The sequence below is a fragment of the Equus caballus genome, chromosome 15, assembly GCF_041296265.1.
Source record: "Equus caballus isolate H_3958 breed thoroughbred chromosome 15, TB-T2T, whole genome shotgun sequence".
Lineage (NCBI taxonomy): Eukaryota > Metazoa > Chordata > Mammalia > Perissodactyla > Equidae > Equus > Equus caballus.
The window spans coordinates 61,724,970-61,741,732 of record NC_091698.1 but is presented as its reverse complement, the minus strand read 5'-3'; the positions used below and the strand labels follow the sequence as shown (position 1 = coordinate 61,741,732).

The following is a 16,763-nucleotide window of genomic DNA, read 5'->3' as shown; positions in this document are numbered from 1 at the left end:
TTAGACCCAAAGCCTTTCTTACTCAATAGAAGAGATGAAGAGGATGCGGGCATCACCTTCAGAATTGGCTCAAAATCCCCAGATAGGTTGGCAGTCGCCTAAACATTTAATAGAAACTAACTCACCAACCAAATACCCTCAACCAGCAAGCTGGCAGGTCTTTCATTTCAAAGACAATCATTTTGGGGTACCAAACTACTGACATCTGGGCACAGCATCCGGCTTTTATTTATAGACACTGAGAAACGACCACCAGGGTTCATCAATCGCAAGAAGCGCTGGCGGCGCCTCCCTCGCAAGGAAGCCGGTCGGGTTCGCCCAGAAGGAGGCGGAGGGGACGGAGGCCTCGGGCACCGGGCCGCGCGGCCTCTTCCCGCCAGGCGTCCCCAGCTGCCCTCGCTCCCGGGCCCCGCCATCTCATTTGCCGCCTTCCGACGCGTGACTCCGGCGCGCTCGCGTCCCGGGCCGGTGACAGGCGCGGGGTGCGCCCAGCGGCTCCATGTGCCCCCTCCCTCTCGCGGCCGCCGCAGTCGCCGGGCCCCGAAGCCAGCTCCGGCTCCTCGGCAGAGGGCTCGCCGCCGCCATGTCTACCGCCAGGCCCCTCAAATCCGTGGACTACGAGGTGTTCGGGAGAGTGCAGGGTAGGGGACGCCCCCCTACAGTGGGTGCTCAAAGAGCTCTTAGGGGAGGAAGGGAGAGGCTGCGAGAAGCGCTCCCCATCTTGGGAAGCCACTTCCCCGTGTTGGCCGGGACTTCCGCTGGGCCATGACTCAGCAGCCGCGGGGGAAGGGGGCGCAGCGCGCCTGCGCCGGAGAGCTGGGGTGGGCGGGGGAGGAGAGCGGAGGACGCGGGGGACGGGGGCAGAGGGGAGGGAGGCGGGAGGAGAGGCCGAGGAGAGGGAGACAGGAGGCACGGAGATGGAGAGAACGAAGCTGGCTAGGAAAGAAGAGAGGCCCTTGAGCTAGTGGTCCACGTCACATGCCACTCAAACTGCTGGGCTTGACTCGAGTTCCAGGAAGGACGCCTAGATGATATCTGAGGCTGCACTTTGTCGGAGATTATACTTTTTTTTTTTCTGTGTAGCACTTAAGAGAATTACTAAATTGTTATGTAATTTTTATTTCACCGTAAGTTTAAATAGTTCTGAAGGATGTAATGTCTGGCTTATTGTAACTATCCTTATTTCTAAATTAAAATGTTGAGTCACTCTGAAATTTATCCAGTGGACTATAAATAGGGTAGTGATTTAATATTGACCGTCATTCACTTAAAATGAAGCCTTTTAACAGTGGGAAATTTTACCTCGTACATTTTCCTTTTTTGAATTTGATTTCTATTCCCCTTCTCAGAATTCTGTGTGTGTGAGAGGAAGATTGGCCCTGAGCTAACATCTGTGCCAATCTTTCTCTGTTTTATGTGGGACGCTGCCACAGAGTGGCTTGACAGAGAGATGCTAGGTCTGCACCCAGGATGCGAACCTGCAAACCACGGGCTGCGGAAGTGAGCAAACTTAACCGCTAGCCAGCAGGCTGCCCCTCTCCTCAGAATTTTATCCCATACTTGAGAGTTTTATTGATCACCCTCTCAAACTTTTCTGCAATATGTATTTATAATATGTTATGTGTATATACATACACATATAAATATATTTTCTTAATTTCCTTTGGCTAAAAGCTCTATTAATTTTTTTTTCTTCTGGCTTGAGTTACTATTGTGATTATTAGAGCACAGTTGATGAAAATAATACAAATACATTTAAAAGTATGATAAATATTATTAAATATAAAAAGTGAATTTGTATTGGAAGTTTATTTCTTAAGGAGAAAGCTGGGGGTATTTATGGAACCTTGATTAAAGGAAAGGTTGAATTATCCTGTTGTTTTGGTACTCTAGAGGTTTTTACACTTTGGGGTGATGTACCAGGGTAAGGTTAAGGGTGAGTGAGAGTATGCCTTTTGTAAAGAGATGGACCTTTCTTTCGAAGGGTGATTGTGAAAAGGGGTGTAGGAAGGAGAACCTCAGCAGACCACAGGTGCCTTCTCAGACAGGTCAGTTTTAGGGAAGAATACATATGGAAGTTGAAGGTCTGGAAACTGATTCCCTTAAAGTTATCCGAGGCTTTGTACCCTTTAGAAAGTCTTTGGGTATACCCAGGGCATGGTACTCTGGATTGAAAACTGCCACAATAAGTCATTGAAACACATTACCTAAAGTATGAAAATGATGGCAAAGATCACCTAGCAAAATATTTGGTCTATTGGACAGAGATGGCAGTAGTTAAGGAATGTGTGTGTGTGTATGCACATGTGTGACGTTTACTGAGGGTGTCCTGTATGCTGAGCATCTTACTATTATTTGCCTAATTCTCATCACAATTTTGTGAGATATATGTCTTATTCTTATTTTAATAGTGAGAAAACAAGGCAGAGAGAGGTTCAGTGACTTGGACAAGCCCTTATCGACATATAGGATTTGACCCTGCATCTCTCTAACTCTGAAACCTGCACTTTTCTATTATACAATGTTTTTTGTTCATTCATAATGTATTTCTATTGATTTTAACTATATAATTGCACTTTTGTGCATATGATGGTCAAATGGTATATGAAGATTGATTTTGGACAACAGTGCAATTATAGAAAAGAGAAATATACTATACATAAACAGTGGGGTTTAAAAAAATCAGCTTTAGGGCAATAACTCATATAGTTTGCATTTTGTTAAATGGCAAAGAGTACATGCATACTATTGACTTATTAAGATAGAGTATGTGGGACAAATTCACAGTCACATATTTGCACATATATACACTGACATTTGCTGAGAACTGAGGATGTGCCAAGCTCATAACTCAATATTTTACATGCATTGTCTTATTTAATCCTCAACCCTGTGACCTCAGCCATTTTCCTCCCTTAACAGATGGAGAAACAGGCATAGAGAAGTAACTTTCCCAGGTTACACAGAGAGTTAAGTGGTGGCACTGGGATTTGAACCTTGACAGTCTGATACGAGAGCCCATGCTCTTAATCACAATAACCTATTGATTCTCCTCTCAGTACTCTTTCCACCTTTATTTTTCTTTCCTCCTAACCTGTGCACTGAACACATATACAGTGATGCAGAACATTTGGACCCAGCCGTTTTGACCATTCCAGATGACCCTGAGGATGTTTTTGTGATCCTTCTCACTCCGAGGAAGTTTGATCTGGTCAATAAGCAGTTGGCACACTCACAAACTACAGCCTCTGACTCTCTGTCTGTTGCTTGATGTGCCATATTTCTGTATATATAGTGTATATGCCATATACAGTGCCATATTTCTGTATATCAGTATGTGCCTCACAAAACTGCTCACAATTTTCTTGTGGATTACCTAAGGCTAATAAACCATTAGTCTTTTATTGGAGTCATAATGATTATGGAGAAATTGACAATAATAAAAAATAAAAATTCTAATTTTAGGGGCCGGCCCCGTGGCCAAGTGGTTAAGCTCGCGCACTCCACTTCAGCAGTCCAGGGTTTCGCCAGTTCTGATCCTGGGTACAGACATGGTGCCATTCATCAGGCCATGCTGAGGTGGCATCCCACATGCCACAACCAGAAGGACCCACAACTAAAAATATACAACTATGTACTGGGGTGCTTTGGGGAGAAAAAGGAAAAATAAAATCTTAAGAAAAAGAACATTTTTAATTTTAATATAAAATGAGCAATAATGTTTCTATAAATGTTTAATTACAGTTACATCTGGAATAATATAATCTGAAAATTTGAAAGGGAAATGGACTGAGCCGTGTAGAGGTTCTCTACCAGTTCTCAGGTGAATACTAACGACACTCTTAGAAATGGATTGTGACAGTCTGTTGGTTTACCTATGCTTTAGAAATTTAACAGTTTGTTTTGACAGTATTAGCTCAGATTTGGAATAGGAATAGCTTATTGGACTACAGCAATAAATAGCAATTGTCTTTAAGATTGCTTAAAATGAAAATTGGGATGAATTATTAAATAGCTTTGTCAGACACCACGTGATTTAGGTGGACACATTTTTCCTTATGTAGACAGGTAATGGAAAAGCTGTATTTTAGAGGGTGAAAATTTTAGTGTGTTGAAGGCAAGAAACGTAAATACGGTTAACTCTGATTCCCTCTCTCATCTTTGTTCCTGTAGCATTTCATTTACAGTTGTGTTCTACTTGTTTTTGCTTCTCTTTAGTCCATTCTGCTGTCAACTACAGTTATTTATGTACACTTATGTGTGTCTCTCACTAAACAATAAGGATAGCATTTTGAAGGTCAAGCTGGTGGCTTGTTTCTATATCCTCTACAGACTATGCTTCTGGTGGGGACTTCAAAAGTGTCTTGAATTAAATTGAAGTGCTTAGGGATAGTTGGCTTGGAGAAGAAACAGTAGTGTGATGGCTGTTTTGACTCTTTGAAAGATGCCATGGTGTGTGGCTCCAGGGGACAGACCCTGGACTAATGGTGAAAGGTTAAAGTGAGGCAGAATTTTATTGCATATAAAGAAAGCCTTTCTAACAATTAAAGATGTTGAAAATCATTAAGGCTTGTAAGGTAGTGACTGGGTGACTTCTTGCATTCAAAATTGACACATGCAGTCAGATCCCAGGATGAATAGGTACATTATGATATGAAAATGTGGTTCTGCATGAAAGGATGCTGACATTTAAAATTCATCATATGGTTTCTTTAAATATCAATGTTTCTTTGTAGATCTTAAAGTACAACTTGCTTTGCAAATATTCACCGCAGAGTTTCTCACTGACACGTCTTTCCACAAAATGAGGTGCAGTGGCTGCTGATGGAGCCTTGACTGAGAAGCATATTGTGCTTGAGTCTTTCGTAACTGAAGGCGCTGCTGTCTGTCCCAGTTTCCAGAGCAGTGTGTCTCTAAAAAACCTGCATGTGTCATATCAGCTTCCCTTCTCTTTAGCAAGTGAGGTGGAAGCAGTGTGGGGAGGCCATGAAAGCCCGTAGAAGCACTTCTCCAATACAAGCCCTGTCCTGGGAGTGCTCTGTTTCAGCCAGTGCTGATAAACTGCAGGAGATGTCTCCACATTCACTTTTTCTTTCTCTATGGCCCTCCCTCTGTTGCACAGTATGCTTCAAACTAGGGATCAGGACTCAGAAAGAGTCTGATAAAATTCTAAGTGGATTATGGGGCTTTCAGTGGTTAATTCCTGCATGGTTTACTGCTTCCCAAAATTAATGGGCTGGAGGTCCTGACACCTCTTGATGCACCTTCCTTCTAAGGCTTTAAAATAAGGATTTTGGTTGAGGGGCCCAATAAACAGCACCCTTCTTCATTATGTGAGTTATTGACAAGTAAGACAAAATAAAGCAGCGTTTTGGGGATGTGGTGTATATCTTCAAGCAAGTGGACTTTATAATAATCTGTACTGCAGAATTAAACACACCCACCCGGGCACAGGCAGGGCTGTACTAGGGCAGGCTCCCTGATGGGCAGAGCAGAAGGTATGATCCCTGTGGGTAACTCGCTCCCAGGAGAAGGATGGAGAGGAAGCACCTGGGCTATGCGCTTTCTCCTTCCCAACTTACCTGTTAGATAAGTCAGCATGTCCCTGAGGGGGAGTCAGGGACAGGGTAGAGAGTGGCCAGGAGTGTCACCCTAATGAATATTCCTCCTCACTGAAGGGAACTAGCATGAGGGTGAAGAAGCCTTCTTCTCCGGAAATAAGTTGTACTATCTAGAGGGAGCTCAGCTATCTAGCTCTGGTGGCAGTATTTCAAGATGCTCTTCCCTGCCGAGTTTTCTGGTATGGAGTGATAGGAAAAGTCAGGGAGGTTGTATGGTGAGCAAAATTGAAGAATGACTGCCCTTCTTCTACAGAGAAGGAAGTAGGAAGAACTACATCACGGTCCTGTTTTATGCTCTCCTTTTTTTGGGTGACATTTAAAAAAATTGAGATATAATTAACATGACATTAAATCTACCCTTTTAAAGCATTCAAAGCATACGAAATATACAGTGGTTTTTAGTATGTTCACAATATTTTGCAACCATCACTGCTGTCTACAGGCATACCTCAGACATGTGGCAGGGTTGGTTCCAGACCACTGCAATAAAGTAACTCATGTGAATTTTTTGGTTGTCCAGTGCATATTAAAGTTATGTTTACACTGTACTGTAGTCTGCTAAGTGTGCAGTAGCATTATGTCTAAAAGGATAGTGTACATACCTTAATTAAAAATACTTTATTGCTAAAAAATGCTAACTATCATCTGAGCCTTCAGTGAGTCATAATCAAAGGAGGGTCTTGCCTTGATGTTGAGGCTGCTGGCTGATCAGGGTTCCTGAAGGTCAGAGTGGCTGTGGCAATTTCTTAAAATAAGGCAACAATGAAGTTTGCTGCATTGATTGATTTAGTTTCATGAACAATTTCTCTGTAGCATGTGATGCTATTTGATGATATTTTACCCACAGTAGAAATTCTTTCCAAATTGGAGTCAGTCCTCTCAAGCCCTGCTTCTGCTTTATCAACTAAGTTTATGTAATGTTCTAAATCCTTTGTTGTAATTTCAACAATCTTTACAGCATCTTCTCTGGGAGTTGATTCCATCTCAACAAACCACTTTCTTTGCTCGTCTATGAGAAGCAACTCCTCATTCGTTAAAGTTGTATTATGCGATTGCATCAATTCAGTCACATCTTCAGGCTCCACTTCTAATTCTAGTTCTCTTGCTGTTTCTACCACATCTGTAGCCACTTCCTCCACTGAAGCCTTGAACCCCTTAAAGTCATCCATGAGGGTTGGAATCAGCTTCTTCCAAACGCCTGTTAAGGTTGATATTTTGACCTCTTCCCATGAATCACAAGTGTTTTTAATGGTGTATAGAATGGTGAATCCTTTCCAGAAGGTTTTCAATTGGCATTGCCCAGATCCATCAGAGGAATCATGATCTATGGCAGCTATAGCCTTATGACATGTATTTCTTTCTGTCTTTTTTTTTTTTTTTTTAAAGATTGGCACCTGAGCTAACAACTGTTGCCAGTTCTTTTTTTTTCTTCTGCTTTTTCTCCCCAGATTCCCTCAGTACATAGTTGTATATCTTAGTTGTGGGTCCCTCTAGTTGTGGCATGTGGGATGCCACCTCAGCTTGGCCTGATGAGCGGTGCCATGTTCATGCCCAGGATCAGAACTGGCGAAACCCTGGGCCGCCGAAGTGGAGCGCGTGCATGTAACCACTCAGCCATGGGGCCAGCCCATGACATGTATTTCTTAAATAATAAGATTTGAAAGTTGAGGGGCTGGCCCCGTGGCCGAGTGGTTATGTTCATGCACTCTGCTTCGGGGGCCCAGGGTTTCACTGGTTCAGATCCTGGGTGTGGACTGGCACCACTCATCAGGCCATGCTGAGGTGGCGTTCCATATGCCGCAACTAGAGGGACCCACAACTAAGATATACAACTATGTGGGGGGATGGGGGCGGGGCTTTGGGGAAAAAAGGAAAAATAAAATCTTTAAAAAAAAAAGATTTGAAAGTTGAAATTACTCATTGATTCATGGGCTGCAGAATGGATGTTGTGTTAGCAGGCATGAAAACAACAACATTCATCTCATTGTACATCTTCATCAGAGCTCTTGGGTGACCAGGTGCATTGTCAATATCAATGAACATTAATATTTTGAAAGGAATCTTTTTCTAAGCAGTAGGTCACAACAGTGGGATTAAAATATTCAATAAACCATGTTGCAGACAGATGTGCTGTCTTCCAGGTTGTGTTGTTCCATTTATGGAGCACAGGCAGAGTAGATTTAGCATCGTTCTTAAGGGCCCTAGGATTTTCAGAATATTACATAAGCATTGGTGTCAGCTTAAAGTTACCAGCTGCATTAGGCCCTAACTAGCATCAGCCTGTCCCTTGAAGCTTTGAAGCCAGGCACTGACTTTACCTCTCTACCTATGAAAGTCCTAGATGGCATCTTCTTCCAATATAAGGCTGTTTTGCCTACATTGTAAATCTGTTGTTTAGTGTAGCCACTTTCATTAATTATCTTAGCTATATCTTCTGGATAACTTGCTGTAGCTTCTATATTAGCACTTGCTTCTTCACCTTGCACCTTTATATTGTGGAGATGGCATCTTTCCTTAAACTTCATGAACCAACCTCTGCTAGATTGAAATTTTTCTTCTGCTGCTTCTTTACTTTTCTCAGCCTTCATAGAATTGAGAAAAGTTAGGGCGTTGTTCTAGATTAGGCTTTGGCTTAAGGGAATTTTGTGGCTGGCTTGATCTTCTATCCAGACCACTACATCTTTTTCCATATCAGCAATAAGGCTGTTTTACTTTCTTATCATTTGTGTGTTCACTGGAGTAGCACTTTTAATTTCTGTGAAGAACTTTTCTTTTGCATTCACAACTTGGCTACCTGTATGGCACAAGAGGCCTAGCTTTTGGCCTATCTCAGCTTTTGACGTGCCTTCCTCACTAAGTTTAATCATTTCTAGCTTTTTTTTTTTAAAGATTGGCACCTGAGCTAACATCTTTTGCCAATCTTTTTTTTTCCCTTCTTCTCCCAAAGCCCCCAGTTCATAGTTGTATATTCTAGTTGTAGGTCCTTCTGGTTGTGCCATGCGGGAGGCTGCCTCAGCATGGCTTGATGAGTGGTGCCCTGTCCATGCCTAGAACCCGAACCGGTGAAATCCTGGGCTGCTGAAGCAGAGGGTGTGAACACAACCACTTGGCCACAGGGCTGGCCCCTAATCATTTCTAGTTTTTGATTTAAAGTGAGAGACATGCAACTCTTCCTTTCACTTGAACATTTAGAGGCCATTGTAGGATTTATTGGTCTAGTTTCACTATTGTTATGTCTCAGGGAATAGAGAGGCCTGAGGAGAGGGAGAGAGATGGGGTAACGGCCAGTTGGTGGAGTAGTCAGAACACACACAACATTTGTCAGTTAAGTTTCTTGTCTTATTTGGGCGCGGTTTGCGGCGACCCAAAACAATAACAGTAGTAACATCAAAGATCACTGATCACAGATCACCATAACAAATATAATAACAATGAAAAAGTTTTAAATATTGTGAGAATTACCAAAATGTGACACAGAGACATGAAAGGAACAAATGTGGGAAAAATGGCACTTGCTTGACGCAGGATTGCCACAAACCTTCATTTGTATAAAAAATGCAATATCTGCGAAGTACAATAAAATGAGGTATGCCTGTAATTCCAGAACATTTCCATCACCCCTAAAAGAATCTCCTCCACCACAGTTCCCTTTAGCAGTCATTCCCCATTCCCCACTTCTCCAGTCCCTCAGAGAAGTCACAGCCAAGGCCTCCCTGACTTCCTAGGCCTTTCAGTCATGGTTTCAAGATGGCTGCGGTCATTGTATTCACTCTGCAATCAGGAAGAGGGAGAGGCAAGGGCAGAACCCCTGGCTGAGTCAGCCCTGTCAAAGAGCTCTCTTGAAAGCCTCAACCAAAGGCTTGGCTTACATCTCTTGGGTCACTCCTCTGGGAAATATCGAAGGGCATGTTGCTGCCTCAAGTAAAGTCAGAGTTCTATTGGAAAGGAAGAAGGGAAAACTGGATTTTGTGTAGGCAGCTAGCAGTGTCTGCTACAGACATTCATATATTAAATAAATTTAACAACATAATTTTTATATTCAGTATTCTTTCCCAAGTAGTGACATAAATGGACACATTACAGAAAGACTTTGATCTACATGGTCTCAACCTCAAAACATTAGGTCTACGACCAAGACAACCTAAATTTCTGTTAAGTACATATTGAATCTTTCATGTATGATTTGTCTCAGTCTTATTTTTTTTTTCCATCTATCACTGTCTGAAGTAATGGGTACTGCTCGTGTTATCTACCCAACTTGTCAAGCAGTATGAACTTGGAGTAAAATTGTCTCTTAAACTTAAATGACAATCCTTTAGTTCTATTGTTTTAAGATTTGTTTAAGGTGATGGGCTTTGAGGAGTTTTTAAAAGAGGTATCCCACACAGATATTCCATATGTTTCAGAGTTAAGAAAATTATCTACTCCAGTCTACTGATGAAATATTCTTTTCACACAGGCATAACCTAAGAATTAGGTAACTCAGATATATTTAATAAGCACACAATTCAACATTCTGATCAGTCACTTAACAAATATTTATGAGTTGTCTAAATTAGATAACTCATAAATATTTGTAAAGTCCATCACCTTAAGCAAGTGGCCTTTTTGTCATCAGTAAATAGAAGGTGGGAGGACTGCTTGGGATTCATAAATGTTTAAAGGACCTTGCTCTTCACTAGCACACATGTTGTCAACCTCCCTCTCTGGGCAGCTCCATTATTTCTGGCCATCAGTAGTAAGGGTGGAGAGAGCAATCTAAGGGTCAGGCTACCTGGGCTGCTCCAGCTGCAGGTCCAATTAGGGCGCAGGAGAAGGGGCTTTTGCCTTTTCTTTGTCCATAGGTTCTTTCATGTAATGCTGCTGACTTGTAAAATAGATGAGGCAGCATTGATATGCAAGTACCTGATTTATTACCAACTCGAACTTGAACAGCATCAGTGGGAAATGCATCAGATCTGCAGTACCCTGCAAGATTTGGGTTTTCCCCTTTGTGATTCTTGACTTGAAATAGAAATTCTTTTCAAATCTTTCCCAGACTTTTCTTTAAGGTGAACCCATCCATTGGTTCTAAACTTTGGTGGGCATAAGAATTGCCTGGAGAGCATGATAAAAACAGATTCCTCAACTCCACCTGCAGAGTTTACATTTTTGTAGGTCTGGGGAAGGGGCCGAGGATTTGATTTTCTACAAAACTCTCAGGTGCTGCTGGTGCTGCTGGTTCTTGGACCACTCTTTGACTAGGGAAGACCTGGGCCATATGTTTCCAATTTCTGTTTACTTCAGTTGCATGTGCTTTCTTTTCATAATGCTAACATCAGAGGGGCTGTTCACGGTTGACGAACTCAGAGGAGAATAAGCACAATACAGGCTTGACCGAAACCTTCAACTCTGCTTGTTCAGCATCTTCTGGGACTCCCTCACTCTCAGGATAAAACGGCTGCACACTTTTCAATAGTTCTACCTATTTTCTCTCCTGTTTTGTCTCTTCTGCAAGGTCTGGTTGACCTGAAGTTTCTCTTGAATATTTTGCTAATACCTTTTGTATCTACCAGCTAATATCTTTCCCTCCATCTGTATAACAGATTGCCTTTCTGATTCCCTTTCAGGTCAATACTTCCCACTCAGCATTCCTCCACATTTTATATGTATCTCTTAAGATATTTTTATAGCCCTACTAAAATTTCATTTGTGATATTATCCTGTCTTTATTGCTGTACTACTCTTTTTCTTCATTTTCCTTTGGTACTACAGTACACTATCAACAGGAAATAAATGATACCCCTTAGTATTATAAATCCACTTAGAAAATTACATAAAATTTCCTAAGCCACTGATCCCTTCTGTATCTTCTTAACCAGCTCGAATGCCGTATGTAGAAGCAGTATCTTTTGACTTCTCTGGAGATTGGTTTAATCTATCCCCTGTGATTTCCCAGTGCATTTTTTCCTAAATTTTTTTTCAATTGAGGTATAATTTAAATTCGGTAACATTCACCCTCTTTAGTGTAGAGTTCAATGAGTTTTGGCAACTGCATACAGTCTCGTAACTACCACCATGAAGGAAACAGAACTGTCCCATCACCCCGGAAGTTCCCTCGTGCCCCTTTGCAACAGTCCTCTCCCCCGACTCTCAGCCTTTGGCAACCACTGAGCAGTTTCCTGTTCCTGTAGTTTTGGCTTTTCCAGAATGTGGAGTTAAAATAAAAGTGGAAATGTTTTATTACGTTTAAACTTGAACTTAGTCCTTGTATTTAAAGAAGTAATGGTGTAGGGGTAAGATTTGGCACTCTTGCCGTGGTGGCCCGGCTTCATTTTCTGGTCAGGGAAGCATACCACCCATCTGGCAGTTGTCATACTCTAGTGGCTGCATGTTGCTGTGATGCTGAAAGCTATGCCACCAGTATTTCACATACCAGCTGGGTCACACAAAGTGGACAAGTTTCAGTGGAACTTCCAGCCTCGACAGCCTAGGAAAAAGGACTTGGTTACCCACTTCGGAAAAAATTGGCTATGAAAACCCTATAAATAGCAGTGGAGCATTGTCTAATATAGCAGTGGAAGGCGAGAGGATGATGCAAAAAGACCAGGCAGGGTTCCACTCTGCTGTACACGGGGTGCTAGGAGTTAGAATCAACTCCATGGCACTAACAAATACAAAGAAGAAATTCTAAAAGCTGAGAATAGGTAAATTTTATGCCAAATATACTCAACTGTCCTTGTAATAAGTATTTTGTTTTATTTAGCATTTTAAAATAGAATGAATGCACAGTTCAGAGTTTCATTATACTTTAGTTTTAGAATATTACTATTTTTCTCCAAAAATAATCTTCCCTTTCTCTTAAAAACACTTTTGAATACATTCAGATGTTAAAAGTTTGTTCATTTTGCTTACTTGCTAAGTAATAAAATATATGAAAGTTAAGTTAGGACATATACAATTTTTTTAAAGGTAGACAAGCTGACATTTCTTTTTGTCTTTCTTTTATACAGGTGTCTGCTTCAGAATGGTAAGTCAATACAATCTGTTTATTTATTTATTTTTGTCATTTTTTTCACTGTTATTTCTAATCACAGAGAGTGAGCAGTTTTCTACTTAGTGCTAGTGTATTGCTTATTCCGTCCTTGACAGCAAATGAAGAAGAAATATTTGCATTTCTTCAAAATTACTGATTAAGATTTTTATTAAAGCCATCTTTAGAAAGTAGTTAATATTCAAAATATATAAAGAACTCATGCAACTTAATATAAAAAAAAAAACAACCTTATTAAAAAATGGGCAGAGGACTTGAATAGACCTTTTCCCAAAGAAGACACACAGACGACCAACAGACACATGAAAAGATGCTCAACATCACTAATCATCAGGGAAATGCAAATCAAAACCACAATGAGTGCCACCTCACACCTGTCAGCATAGCTATTATCAAAAAGACTGAAAATAACAACTGTTGGAGAGGACGTGGAGAAAAGGGAACCCTCATACACTATTGATGGGAATGTAAATTGGTGCAGCTACTATGGAAAACAGTATGGAACCTCCTCAAAAAATTAAAAATAGAACTACCATACGATCCAGCGATTCCAATTCTGAGTATCTGAAGAAAATGAAAGTGCTAGTTCAAAGAGATAAATGCACCCCATGTTCATTGCATTATTTGTAATAGCCAAGGTATGGAAGCAATCTAAGTATTCGGCAATAGATGAATGGGTAAAGAAGAAGTGGTATATATATACATATACCACATACACATATATATATGTATATGCACACACACACTCTGGAATATTACTCAGCCATAAAAAAGAATGAAATCTTGCCATTTGTGACAACATGGATGGACCTAGAGGGTAATATGCTAAGTGAAATAAATCAGACAGAGAAAGACAAATACCATGTAATTTCACTTATATGTGGAATCTAAAAAACAAAACAAATGAACAAACAAAACAAAACAGAAACAGACTCATAGGTACAGGAAACAAACTGTTGGTTACCAGAGGGGAGGGGTTGAGGGTGGGTGGAATAGGTGAAAGGGATTAAGAGGTACAGACTTCCAGTTATAAAATAAAGTCACAGGTATGTAATGTACAGCAGAGGGAATATAGTCAATAATATAGTAATAACTTTGTATGGTGAAAAAAAGGTAGTCTATTAAAAACTTTACAGCCTCCCAGTTTTTAGTTAATATTTTCTATGAATTTCAAAAGTACTTCTCTTGGGATGATTGAATTAAACATTTAATTAGGCATATTGAATATAAAGTATGAGATCTTCCACTTGTTATGAATGAAACAATCCTTCCAGGCAAGGGAATACAGAAATTGCAAGATGAAAAATGCTCATGTTGCATAGGGAAGCGATTCCCAGATTTTTAGAAGTTTAAACTCCTTGTTGCCTTTTAAATTTTTATTTAAAAAAATTTTTTTTGTGAGGAAACTTAGCCCTGGGCTAACATCTGTGCCAGTCTTCCTCCATTTGATGTGGGGTGCCGCCACAGCGTGGCTTGACCAGTAGTGCTAGGTCTGTGCCCGGATCTGAACCTGCAAACCCCAGGCTGCTGAAGTGGAGTGCCTGAACTTAACCACTATGCCACCAGGCCAGCCCCTAAACTTTTAGTTTTTGGTATATATACCTTTCCTAAAAGTTAAATGTGGCATTTATTTTCACCTGTTATCTGAGTTGGCAGTCACTAGGTCTCTGTTCTTAACCTCTGAGAGTTTTAACATATTCCCACCAGTAAAGTCTCCGCATTTTGAGGTAGTTCCATCCCCTACAGTTCAAATTATCTTCCTTTTCATTATTACCTGTGAGAGCTTGACTTATTTTCAGAACCAGCTTCTACATCACTCCTAGCTGTAACCAACTCGGTTTGTGTTGCTTCATTTTTGTTGAGCATGTGCAGGATAGAGATCTTGGTCACCCTGGACTCCAAACAGGGAAGAGCATGTTTTTAAAAAGTTCTAGTAGATTGAATCCACAAGAACTTTAGTATGATATAGTTGAAATAATTCAAAATTAAAATGTTGCTAGTTTTTCATTTGTCAGTAGCATAACTGAATTTGGAACCAGGAAAAGGAATTAAAAAAAATTAAGAATAATAGGAGACATAAATTTACCCAAAGACAATTATATAACATGCGGCAAGTCCAGAGCCAACAGAAAACATCAGAATCTTTTAATCGAATACTTTATATTGACCATAACTGGTTATCTTTCCTCAGTGATTGCGATTCTTGGAGTGACGATCATTTGGAATGCAGATTAACAATGTAATTTAGTGTTAGCAGACAGGGGAGCAATGCAGCTGAATCTTATGGATCCCAAAACACATCATGGAAACTGTTTCTGAAGTAATTCCCACTATCAGTTTATTGTGTCATAATGTGCTGTCTTTACTGAAAGTGGAATTTAACAAAAAATAGCACTGAAGCGAAGGTTCTTGTAAAGAAAGGTATTAACCATAGGTCAGCTGCACAATTTTTGGTGTAGACTATATTTTGGAAAAAAAAGTTATTGTCAGCTTTGCATTTTTTGAGTGTTAGGATAAAGTATGTTGTGAATTCAGACTTTTGATGCTGGACTTCGTCTCTCTTGTTTTCCCCTGAAACCAGTACGCAGAAGATGAGGCTAGGAAAATAGGAGTGGTTGGCTGGGTGAAGAATACCAGCAAAGGCACTGTGACAGGCCAAGTGCAAGGCCCTGAAGAGAAAGTCAATTCCATGTAAGTAATAAGACTAAGAGCACACTCATGCAATTTATGAAATTACCTTAATGTTTCACTGGACAATAAGAATCGTATTGATGAGCCAAATTTAGTTTATAGATTACAACTAAACTAACAGGCTTTAGGCAGACCAGCAAAGAAATAGAGTTGAGAGTAGGATTTCTACATTTAAGAATGGATTTCCCACTTGGGCAGGCCCCTAAAGAGAGCAACAGCATCTCTCTCCAGTCTACGTGAAATGTGCTCTGTAAAGTCTCCACTAATATGGGGGCAACATCCAGGGCCCAAGTGTTTCTCATCTGAAGTGGTTGTGAAGAAGCACAGTGCCTTAGGATGGTTCTGAGTCCTTGCAGTCCAAAGGAGAGCAGATTCAGTAATATAGACAAAAGTGCCCTGTGTGCACAGTGTGATTTCCAAAGGCTTTTCAGCTTCACAATTTCCACTGTTCTCTCTTTTTTTTATTATTATTATTATTGAGTTCATAATAGTTTACATCATTGTGAAATTTCAGTTGTACATTATTTCTTGTCTCTCGCCACGTAAGTGCTCCCCTTCACCCCCCACCCCCGTCCCTATGGTAACCACTGAACTGTTTTCTTTGTCCATGTGTTTGTTTATATTCCACATATGAGTGAAATCATATGGTGTTTGTCTTTCTCACTCTGGCTTATTTTGCTTAGCATAATACCCTCCAGGTCCATACGTGTTGTTGCAAATGGGATGATTTTTTCTTTTTTTATGCCAGAGTAGTATTCCATTGTATATATGTACACCACATCTTCTTTATCCAATCATCAGTCAGTGGGCACTTGGATTATTTCCATGTCTTAGCTATTGTGAATAGTGCTGTGATGAACATAGGGGTACATATGTTACTTTGGATTGTTGATTTCAAATTGTTTGGGTCGATACCCAGTAGTGGGATAGCTGGGTCATGTGGTATTTCTATTTTTAGTTTTTTGAGGAATCTCTCTACTGTTTTCCAAGGTGGCTGCACCAGTTTGCATTCCCACCAGCAGGGTATGAGGGTTCCCTTTTCTCCGCACCTTCTCCAACATTTGTTAGTTTTAGTCTTAGTGATTATAGCCATTTTAAGAGGTGTAAAGTGGTATCTTAGTGTAGTTTTGGTTTGCATTTACCTGATGATTAGCGATGTTGAACATCTTTTCATGTGTTTATTGGCCATCTGTATATCTTCTCTGGAAAAATGTCTGTTCATATCCTCTGCCCATTTTTTGATTGGACTGTTTGTTTTTTTGTTGTTCAGTTGTGTGAGTTCCTTATATACTACAGAGATTAACCCCTTGTTGGATATATGATTTGCAAATATTTTCTCCCAATTTGTGGGTTGTCTTTTTGTTTTGATCCTAGCTTCTTTTGCCTTGCAGAAGCTCTTTAGTCTGATGAAGTCCCAC

At 40.5% G+C, this 16,763-nt stretch overlaps 1 protein-coding gene and 1 pseudogene across 2 annotated transcripts in view; one reads left to right on the top strand and one right to left on the bottom strand.

Moving 5' to 3' along the window:
• Positions 1-335: 335 nt before the first annotated feature.
• The window catches only part of ACYP2 (acylphosphatase 2), a 152,377-nt gene continuing 135,949 nt past the window's right edge, over positions 336-16,763 (top strand). The window contains exons 1-3 of one of the 2 annotated variants that reach the window (XR_001378464.2): positions 336-641; positions 12,614-12,630; positions 15,236-15,345. Coding sequence is in view for 1 of the 2 variants with exons in the window: in NM_001434728.1 (NP_001421657.1) it covers positions 500-641; positions 12,614-12,630; positions 15,236-15,345 (269 nt within the window). In the remaining variant the exon portion in view is untranslated. The remainder of the gene's footprint in view (positions 642-12,613; positions 12,631-15,235; positions 15,346-16,763) is intronic. The other variant, NM_001434728.1, reaches the window with a different exon arrangement.
• On the bottom strand, positions 6,289-8,820 carry LOC138917776 (tigger transposable element-derived protein 1-like; annotated as a pseudogene).